Source organism: Ceratina calcarata, unplaced genomic scaffold, assembly GCF_001652005.2.
Source record: "Ceratina calcarata isolate Rehan_Ccalc_2016 unplaced genomic scaffold, ASM165200v1 scaffold16.2, whole genome shotgun sequence".
Classification (NCBI taxonomy): Eukaryota; Metazoa; Arthropoda; class Insecta; order Hymenoptera; family Apidae; genus Ceratina; species Ceratina calcarata.
In genome coordinates, this window is record NW_017137284.1 from 390086 (window position 1) to 401699 (window position 11614).

An 11614-nucleotide genomic window follows, 5' to 3' on the forward strand; every position below is an offset into this window, starting at 1 on the left:
TTTAATTAAAAATTTTCGATATTTTGAGAAAAAGAAAGTTTTTAATTTTTCCGAGATTTTGTCAAGGGGTTTGTTCAAAATCATCTCAGCTCCTCCCCATTTCTAACACTAATTTCAGGGCATCCTGTAGAATTTGCTCGCCTGTCTCATCCTCATAGGATCAGGTGTATGTATAATAAGTACGATGACACTACCGTATCAAATTATAGACCTTTTAAATTATAAATATTCTATATATGAAAGTTAATTCTTTGAACTACATGAATTCAAATTTAATTATATACAGATTATTTTATTAAATCAATTAAATAATAATTGATTATAATTAATGATTGTAGTATGAAATCTCCAATTGACGAAGGGATTAATTTCAGGTACATACTTATCTCAAGGTCTGACATATACGCGCAACTCTACACCACGAAACGAATAATTCTGATGCTGATTGCCATCTGGACTTTAAGTTTCTCTTTACTTCTACCGCCACTGCTCGGTTTCTGGGGCACGTTAGGCTTAGAACCATCCACGTTCTCCTGCACTATTTTAAAGAAGAACGGTGCAAGTCCAAAGAAATTTCTATTCGTCTTAGGTTTCATCGTGCCTTGCGTGGTGATAAGCGTCTCGTATCTTTGCATTTACTGGCGCGTGCGGAAGAGCAGAAAGAATCTGGAGGCGCACGTCGGCATGTCCAGGAGAAAAGCTGGCGGTTTTCAAAGAAGGGAGGATTCCAGGGTGACCAGACTGATGTTGACCATATTCCTCTGTTTCTTATTATGCTTCATGCCGTTGATGTTAGTGAACGTTATCGACGATAAGATCAAAATCCCGATTTTACACGTGATAGCTTCTGTACTGGCTTGGGCATCTTCCGTTATCAATCCTTTCATTTATGCCGGTACCAATAAACTTTATAGGGAGGCATACAGACAGGTTTTGTGCTCAGCATCGAGCAAAACGCCAAGTACAGGGCCCAAACCGACGCATTCACACTCGAGCAAAGTGTCATCGCCTCAGGCGACTTGAAATTTGACAGTTCGATTACATATTGCTATTTAAGTATTTAAGATTTGTACATATACAATCATTTATGCAGTGGGACAACACTCCTCAGTGCCAAATTAATTGAAATTTATTATAATCTGTAGAAGTCGATAAAGAAGACTGAAAGAGAGGTGAATGCACATGGAAAGCAATAATATTATGAACGATTTTCCTCTCTATTCATTGGGCATTCATTAAAATATCTAATTTAAATAATATAATTAATACTAGATTGACTATATAGTGTCAAGCCAATTGATAAAATTATATTAAATTATTATTTTTCTATCTATTCAATATTTTAGTTCGTAATATAAATAAGTGACAAACACATGTACAAAAGATATGAAATATTAGTATAATATTATCATGTAAATATACAGTTAAGAACAAAACTGAACACACACTGTATAAAATTGAATAACTTTTCTAAAGTCAGACCAGGCGACCTAAGTTTTCTTAAGTAGTCAGATGGATTAGTTTATTAAATGATGTGTACATTAAATTAATCCACCTGACTACTCAAAAGAACTCAGGTCGTTTGAGATTCGACTTGAGAAAAGTTATTCAATTTTAATTAGCATGCGTTCAGTTTTGCACTTGACTGTACATACTTTAGGGAATAAATTATAAGTAATATCTGAATCCATTTATTAAATATAAAGAGCGAAGTAACTTAGTGATTATAATAGATTAAATTTTTTACATATGATTAGGAAAATGTGTTTTCCCATGCAATGAAACCTGCAATGGAATTATCATCGGCACATCTTCGACACTCAATTTATAATACTGGTACAGTTTTCGCGCCGCGCCGGCATTCGTGAATCGAAGCGTTCGTCTCGGATCCGATCCAGCACTCCGATACGCCAGCGTGCAATTTACTGTCATTCGTGAACACGCCGTACTTCTGGACAGAGAGGAGGCTCTGCTCTTCTTCTTGCTCCGCTGTAAATCGTATCGTCGATAGAGGTGCGCGGTTGCGTTATGTTGCCGCTAATTTGGATTTATGTTCGCATTCGCACGTCGCGTCGCTGCCTCGTCGCCTCCGACAGAATCTTCGATCGCACCTTCTCCCGTTTCCACCTCTAACAGAAAATCCTGCGAATCTCCTGTCAATCGAATCTCTTCGAAACGTAACGTGGAATAAGATACATTATTCATTCAATAGCGAAATTCTAGGAAAAATGTTTATAAAGTACTTTCTTTCCGTATTCTTTCAAATCATTTCTTATCATCAAACAAATCTTTATACAAATAGAATTTACTATAAAATCTTGAAGAAGCCGGACAATTTATTTATTTTTTATAGTTTTTCTCACGGTTATTGAGTAATGGGCGGATGGCACGATCTTCTATCAACCAAGCGTCTTATCCAACGACAGAAGGGGGCTAGAGCAACGCGGGCGGGGGCGTTGCGCGAAAAAATGATGAATCCGATCCGGCGTGGTAGCGGGGAGTACACGGGTCGACATTACCCGTCATTATCGTGGCTCGGCCAACCACTGTAATCCGTATTTCATTTTCTGCCGGTTTTTTCTTACCCACCGCCGCCTCGCCCGTAGAACAAGTGGTTACGGGTCTAGATTACAGGCGTCGTCGGACGACGACCGATAGTTTCCTCGATAGAGCCTCCACCCTCCGTCGGTTTTGCACCTTCCACCCTCTCTCGTTCTTTAACGACAATCAACTCGGCATGACGAGATCATTCCAAAAATGCAGTACGACAAGATTGCCTTTGATAGATACAAAATTGATGACTATTAAAAATATAAAAAAATTAATATCTCATGTAAATTACAAAAATTATTAGACATCGACCAAAGCGAGCAAGAATTTGTTTAGTCGTTAATTAAGCAGCTTCAGGTAATCCTCCTGATTTTTATTTATCCTCCAGTTTGTATGCTTGTATGAGGTATCGTTTGGCGAGCAATTAGTTCTATCTTTCTTAACCCCGTTAACCTATCGACCTGTTCTTCTACGCCGCATCCTTGGGACCGATTACACACATTCTTGCTGGACAAGGTTGTTAGAAAGGGTCGACGGAGAAAGACCGGTGAACGTGTCCATGTCGCGGTAATAAGGTGTAAAAGGAAACTCGAGAGCAGAGAATAAACAAACTATGTATTTAAGTACCCGAGGCTGAACGTTCCGCTGAAAATTTTTGCGAATCTTCGAATTGCTCGGTTCGTTTTTTAATTAGATTTTTAAAAACTATCGTTCTTGCTCATGTTGGTGGAAGAGTGTATATTGTATCTATTAGTGGAGAAGCATACAATACAAAATAATGAAATTCATATAAACGCAGATTGAAAATTGGAAATTTTATTAGTTATATGAGATGCATTTATGTTATTTATGAAAATAATGTCGCTTATGCTAGAGGCGAGTTTAGGAAATGGAGAAAAAAAGAAGCTGAGGCATCGAACATGAGGGAATTAACCGCGAGGTCGAAGGGTTAAGGCGATAAGTGGGAACCCAAAGAAGAGGGGGAGGGAGGGATTAACCTTCTTTCGATGGAAAGATGAGATACACGGGATCGCGAGATGGATAAAAACGCAAGAGATTAATCGTCTCGAATAGCGTTTGATCGGCAGCTTCGAATGATTTCGTAATTAAAATGCGTATAAAGTAATGAATACGTAATCCAATTGGCACTTTGATTCTTGCACTTACTATAATAATCAAATCCTTATTATGGAATGCAGTTCGTATTTTAAATATCGTATAATTTCAAATAATAATAATTAATTTTATTCAATGAAAAAGAAACGAGAACAAAATTCAACATTGAACTCGAGCGAAAAATAATTCGTACGCGTCGTTATTATTTTGCATTGAATATTTCTTGCCCACTACTGATTCGATGATCGTTCGTGTATTTACTTACCGAGTCCCGATCGATCTCCGAATCGGCGCGACAATGCTTGTTGCCCGTAATGAATCTCGGTTGTCGCATAATGAGAGCATAAATTATGCGCTCTGGTACAAGTACACCCCTCTCTGTCGCTCCAGGACCCGGTCCAACCCGGTCCCCGCAATAAATTCTATCCTATACGGACTGTACTTCGATCTGGCCTCTCTGCTCCTCTCCTCACTCGCATTTTCCCTCTTCGTCCGTTTTCTCCTCCTTTTCTCTGTTATTTCATACCTTTACCCGGCGATTTTTCTGCGTGGACATTTACTTCGTCCAGGTTCCTCCTATTTTTCTTGAAAACGGTTAATTAATTACTTCAGTACACTCTCTGCTTTTGATTTAAAGATTGTTTCACCTCCTTTGACAAAATGATTTTTCGTCGTGACTTCAATCTTCCTCAGAAGAAAGTTTTTCCATATACATTTTATAAATTCCAAATTGATTGCGATGGCAACGAATAATTGTTTAACTCCTCGATGTACCGTTCATTGTCCCCTGCGTATCGTTTATTACTTACACCGTTCTTCCTTTTATCTGTCTTTCACGGTGGTCTCATTATTCACGTTCTTACCTCGCTCCTTATTAATTTCGTCAATCTTATCACTCTCCCGTTAATATTTCTCCTTTGACACACGAATACATCTCTCATTCGTCTTTTACCAAGTCTCCCTTCACTCCTGACATCTTTCGCTATAATATATTTCGCTGTGTCACTTATTTATTTTTTTTTGTCAGTAAGTACATTTGGACTGATGCAACGATTCCTCCAAAAGATGTTCGGATATGAAAATTGCATATATTATAAAACTTATCGAACAGATTCATTCCTTTCCAAATTTACGACTATTACTTCTAATTTGGGTTTATTTTTGGTTCATCGATAATTGCAAGTTCTAAGACTTATGGGCGGGAGTGTATGCGAATAGCGAAGGTGTACACCGGCGCGTGTTCAGCTCGATCGTGCCTCGCCGCTCGTATATACTTACCTGGCAATTAGTTTCGCGGAGAATGTTGTTGTCCTTGGTCTTACGTACGGACACACGCACGTACTTACGGGATCCGCTCGTTTTCGCGGGGGTGGGTGTCCCCGTGCACGTGCACACACGGCTTCTACTCTCTCGCGCGGCGCGGCCTCCTCTCCGGGAGGTGCAAACGCGGCCCCGCAGGTGCAACACCTCGCCGCTCGTTCCGCGCTTCCACGGCTATCGCGCGACTTAATGAACGCGCCGGAAAAGTCGATCGGTTTCACGCGAAAATCATATCGAATTAATGGAACCAATTATTGTCATTATAATACAGGTCAGATTAACTAATGGAGATAGAAGTTAAAAACGATTTTATCAAACTGGTAGAGCAATTCTACTGTCCATTTTTTATAGAAGGTGCAGGAATTGGTTATTTCGTTTGGTGATAAAATACAATAATTGTCTTCATATAATGTTATAATATTTGATATCTATAGTTTTCGTTGGTTTACGTATCGGTTTTTTCCTTTTCTGTTGCAGCCTTCCGTAGTTGCTATATCTCTCGCATTCATTTAGCCCCTGCCTCCTCTCCTCTCAAAATTTCTCTCATCGATATTTCTACCTTTACCACTACTACTACACAGCTATGTGTCCCAGCAATAAGGCTCATTTAGATATACATGACACTTGCTTTCTAGTGCCTCTTTCCAATATCTAGTAATCTTTTCTTCATTCCCACATTTAAATCTTGCCAGCATCTTCTGAGCTCCTCCTTTGTGTTCTCTTTTTAAGTATTCCAGCTTTTGTTCTTCTCTAATTGTTTTGTATCTTGGGTTATATCTGCTGTTTCTTGTTGTTGTATTTGCATATTTAAATCCTTCTGTGCTCCTGTTTGTGCTAACCTGTTCGCTTTTTCATTTTTCTAATTCTTCCCCATATCAATTTTTTGTATTTTAAATACTACGTTATGATTTAGTAATAGATCAATTAGTTAATGATTGAATCTGCAGACTTTGACATAAAAAAGCACTACATGTAATAAAATATTTGGAAAATATGAAAAGACCCAATTCATTGTTTGAAAGATTTGATTTCGGATGAACTGGCAATGGAAATGAAAGGAGGTACACATGTAGGCATACTCGCAATATTTGCGGCCAATCATTTTTACGTTCGCCACCCTTGTATCGACTCGTTATCTCGGCGAGCGTTAAAACAGGCACGATACCGATTTTTCCCGATCCATAGCGGAACACGTCCACGTTTAAATTACATCTGCTTAAGCAGAGTGTCGGCGGCCACGGGACCGGTCTCAGATCGCGAAACAATGCCGGCCCGATAAAATAACCGGAGGATTCATTTATTTTACGTTAACTATGTAGTAGGTACTCTACGTACGTTGCTGTACGCTCGGTGATGCACAATCGCTGGCCTCGCGTGACCCGAATATTTTCGTCCAACCGTAAAATTTATTTATTACCATTTTTGGAAATTTCTTTTTATTCAAGCATTTTTCACAGATTTATTTAATGCAATGGTAGTCGTACAGATTTGCCATTTACGAATCGTGAAAATTCTATACGAAGAGGATTCATAAGCGAGATCACAGATAGGAAGTATTATCATGAACTGTAAACTAAATACTTTATTTTAATTGTTTTACGCCCACCAGTTAAGAAGAACAGGCATTTAAATTCAAGGCGGTCGAGTCGAATCCAGCCACGATAAGTATTATGTAGAATATCACGGTTTTATGATAACCATGTTCAAGTGACGCACTTGCACGACGAGATTCAATAGCGTGGAATAAGAACTATCTCCTTTGCAAATTTAATTAGTATATGAAAGTGTGACAAGATAAATATTTCTAATCGTATTTGCATTCTCGATTAAAAAATATCGGTGATCAAACAAGAAATTTATACATTTTCATTAAAACAAAATAACTTGATTCTAATTGAGCATGCAGTATCATGCTTTTAGATATTTCGCATAATTGAAAAACATAATGCAAGATTAATTGATGAAAGTATAATAAGATAAATATTTTTATACATGTTTAGATTCTTGATTAAAAAATATTAGTAATCTAATAAGAAATTTATATAGAGCTTCACTGGAACAGAGTAAACTGATTTTAATTGATCATGCAATATCGTGCTGTTCGTTTTTCGATATTTCGCATATTTCGAGAACATAAATGTACTCATTAGACGTCGGTTTGGAAAATAGCAGCAACACGATCTTGACCGTAGACTGTACTTTCCTTTTACGCCGACGACGCCGGTACTCCTTTTCTGCCAAGCAGCGATTCAGCCACGATAGATCGGAGAAGAGGCAGCGAACCCTCCGTCGATCCGCGGCGTAACCCTCTTCACCTCTTCCTTCCTGAAGCAGAGGCGGCTCTGATTTTTTTTTCCCCTCTACCTTAACCCTCGGAATCGTGGCGGAGAGTCGGAGATACGCGGTACGAGGTGTTGTTGCAACAAGGTGTTAGATTAATTGTACGATTAAATCGTCGTAAATCTCGTAAAAGGGACGCCCACTGCCCTCGGTGCCCAGCCCTCTTCGCTCCGCGCGGGGTTGCACCGCGAGGCCGGAGAACAGGAGGATGGAAGGGGGATGCTGGCAGCCGAAGAGGTGAGTAACTCGACGTTTCCAGGCCGATACGAATCTTTATGGCGCAGAGATTCTTCCCGCCCGAGTTCAAATCCTTTTTGCTCTTCCCTCTCGCCCTCTGCTCTCCTTCTCGCCGTTCGTTTTCTTGGTTATTCGGATCAAACGTTGTTCCGTGATTTGTACGGTTCGTGTAAATTCCGATGCTCGGCCTCTGACAAGAATCAGTCGGCTTTTGAATTTCGGTTTCAAAAATAATTTAAGGATATCCAGCAGATCCTTACTTATGACTTTGTGTACAATTTATCTGTCCTCATTGGCTCAAGTATAATATTCTTGCTTTAGGTTTCAAAAAGAATTGAAGAATATTCAAGTAATCCTTACTTTTGATTTTTTGTAAAATTTTTCTGTCCTCATTTGCTTAAGTATAATATTCGCGCTCCAGTTGTCGGGTATCTTCTCATTAAGTTATGTATGTAATTACTATGGCCGAGGGCCAATTAAAACTGTAATTGAAATTGCTAGACCGTGGTAGGCACCATTATAGCGGCACGTTCTTGCCTTATTTGTTACTGCTCCGATATCATTTGAGTTTCTGTTTAATTGCCTCGAGAGGATGTGCCACTATTCGTAGAATAAAAAATAAATTCCTCCGCCATTTGATACGACTGTAAAAATGTAAATCGAGATGAGTCACTTGCATAATTTGACTTTCACTCGCTTTCCTTCCTGTTTCACCGAGTTTGAAAACTGGCAAAATTTTAAGATTTATAATATTAAATTGAAAGAGAGGATTGCAAATCTTAGATAGTGACAGTCTCGACGAAACCTCACAGTACAACTTGCAATTGTAATCCTGACCGCAGACAATTATCTGGATTCTTTAATTCAATCCCTGCGAACAATCTAATCATTTTTTCGAATTACCAATTATAGTAAATTATTAACTAAAGGTATTTATATTTGTACCTTTTATTACGTTTGAAAACTGCTTCGAGACTTTTTGCCTCTTTGAATTATTTATAAAAATCACTCGCGATCACAACTGATGTACTCACTTTTGACTGTCACTATAAAGACTGTCTTGCTTCATGCAACGGCGTATGTACTTTGGAAGTCGGTGTATATATTACCGCTTGACGGAAGTATGTACATACTTGTACCGGCTACTAGCAACTAAACCTACGAAATAGGGAATATGTAGGGTAGTAAACTTGCCCGGAGCGAGGCGAGCCTGTCGCACAATGGATTATCGTAAATTCCGCGAGGAAACGACCGCGTTAGTCAACCGATCGCACGATTTCTGTAAACCCGTCTGCCTCGGTTACAACCGAACGATTTGCGAGCCCCGCGAGAACATGCAACGAACCAGGTTTAGAAGATTATCTAACACTGAAATTATTGACGCGATCACTTCTCGTATTTCTCTCTAGAATTAAAATATCGTTTAAAATTTTTTATAATTATCTGGATTCGATGCACAGTTTCGTTACGTCGCACGAGGAGATTGCACGCGGTTTGTGTAAACTTTGAGAAAGAAACTAAAAGGGATAAAAATATGTTTGAACGATTGCCTCCTTACCTTGCGTATATCAAACTTAAATTCAATTTGGAACCGATAAGCTTTCAAGGACCAAGATTTGGTTTCTACCGAGACCTCTTAACAATCTACAGATCGCAGAAAATTGTCGATTCCCAACTGAATAAATGCTTGTTTTCTCGGCTTCGCCCAATGATTGCAACGCGAAATGTGATAAATCAATTTGAAATCAATATCCACGGGCATTTCATTTGCGAGACCTCGATTGAATTCGTTTCCTTCATCATCTGTTGTACATACAAATTGTGCTTTCGAACTGTGTACCGCCGGTTACCAACGAGACTCTCAACCGAATAATGCGCGTCGCCTTCGCGCCGCTAAAAGGGGGTGGAGATAAATCCGAGTGCCGGTCGATCGAAATCAGGGACGTGACGTTGTTTAAACGCGAACCGATAATCCGGCGTGGTTTACGGTTATTACCGATCTTTTCAAACGCGTTCCATCGTACTGGCGATTTTTCGTTTTTCTTCACCGACGTCGAAGGGCCAGCGAAACTCGCGGAACGGGTTTTTTTCCCAAAGTAATCCTGATAAGGAGCGTTGCATGCCGCATGCTGGATTCAATGATTGTAATAACGCCGTATTTACTAGACTGCAGATGTTTCCGAACGTTTCATTCACGATTGAAATATTTTACAAGGTATGAGAAGTGCTTTATAAAAATGAAATCATAGACATTTGTTCGATTCATTTCATTCGTCAAATATTTTTAATTTTCGATATTTTTTATGATTTCATATACAGGGTGAGTTGCTTAAGGTAAGTGACCTGAATAACTGCTACATTTTTTTAGATGGGAAGAAATGGCTTAAACAAAAGTTGTTTGGTTTCGAGAGACACATTATATGATGTACATAACTTCTCTGCAGGTGGAGGTGTTTAAGAGATTTGAAGATCAACTCTTGTCTGAAAAATTTTTTCCCATCTTACAAAATGTAGAAATTATTCAGGCGGCCTATCTTAAGCGACTCACCCTGAACACATTTTGTATAAAACTACGCTATAAGTTTCGACTTATCTATAAATACATCAAAATCTACATTTTGATAATAATCGAATAAATACAAGTTAACGACGGAATAAATACACGTAAAATAATTATCGCGTACTTTCTAAAACAAAAAGAAGAGTTCGTCTTAAAAGGGTTGAGCGGCTTCATTTAAGCTTCCAGTCCAGTTCGGAACGAGTTTAGCTGGAAATTTCGATCGGCACGATTGAAATGTAACTCGTACTCCGGCTTGCTAACGAGTTATAAATTTATTGGGACTGAATATAAAGAGGCAGGTTTTACGGGTCAATATTAAGATCGAGTATGCTGATATCCTTGATGTTAATTCTGCTCGGTTAGGGACATTTATTGTGCTCGGGAATTATTGTAATTCGCTTTAATTCTTTCAAGGGATCGTTCAGAGGAATTTAAATAAGAGGCAAGATCGTTTTTGTTTCATGTTTATTCGAAATTTTGGAACAAGATCAGTTGACATGCCCATGCTGCGAAACACTGCTACAATCTTCATGATTATTCCAATTGAATCTCAGCCGCATTTAATACATTTGTTACAGCAGAGCTTCCTTTATTCAAGCTAATTATACATCGTTGATAGCAAAGAAAAAAAATAATTGGAATGGACAGAGAAGAATGAGACATAAGGACATTAAAAATACAAATGAAAAATCTGAAGAACAGAAAATTAAATTATGATTTGTTTCTTTTTAATTACTATTTATGAAGAGGCTCTACTGTATTCGTTTTTATCACAATATTTTCACATTTTCTCGACGAGCCTTAATCTCCGAATCAATTGCAAATGTTTATTCTTACCTACAGTTTGGAGAACATAAATTATATACAATCGCGAGCTCGCCATGTTCTTTGGCTTAACGATCTGCGTATCTCCAGAATTCGCGGGTTTCCGATTAGAGTTAGCCGAAATGGGAACAAAATTATTAGTAACGCTGTACAGTTACAAAAGTGTACCTGACAGTCTCCGAATAAGATATAAAAGATAGTTTATAATTTTGAAATATGTAAGTCTATCGGTTTACTTGATTTAATGACTTGTTTCGTGTTTTATGTTAAGAAATGGCCAATTCTGACGTATGTACGAAAACAGACAAGCGTTCGTAACAAAAATAACTAGATATATTGTAGTATATAAAGAACAAATCAGGCGTAATTCAAAATTAATTAAATCATAAAATATTGAATTTCATATTTATCTTTTGTTTCATAGGAGTCGTTATTTTTATTATGAATCATTTTAATTGAAACCAACCCCACGACCTCGACGTTTTGCGTATTAAAACTTTCTAACAATGTAACACATACGTGTGGTAAAATATATTAATACGATTATATTACGAACGAGAACTCAGTTAAATAAATAATTATTAAAAAATAATAATAATAATAATAATAATAATAATAATAATAATAATAATAATAAAACGAAACGTATAAAATGATATCAAGATT

At 38.0% G+C, this 11614-nt stretch overlaps 1 protein-coding gene across 6 annotated transcripts in view; it reads left to right on the forward strand.

The window, feature by feature from the left end:
• The window catches only part of Tre1 (Trapped in endoderm 1), a 9208-nt gene extending 5530 nt beyond the window's left edge, over nt 1-3678 (forward strand). For all 6 annotated transcript variants that reach the window (XM_026819749.1, XM_026819751.1, XM_026819752.1 and 3 more), the window contains one exon: nt 375-3678. In XM_026819749.1, the coding sequence (XP_026675550.1) occupies nt 375-1023 (649 nt within the window). In that variant the 3' untranslated portion in view covers nt 1024-3678. The remainder of the gene's footprint in view (nt 1-374) is intronic.
• Nucleotides 3679-11614: the final 7936 nt, after the last annotated feature.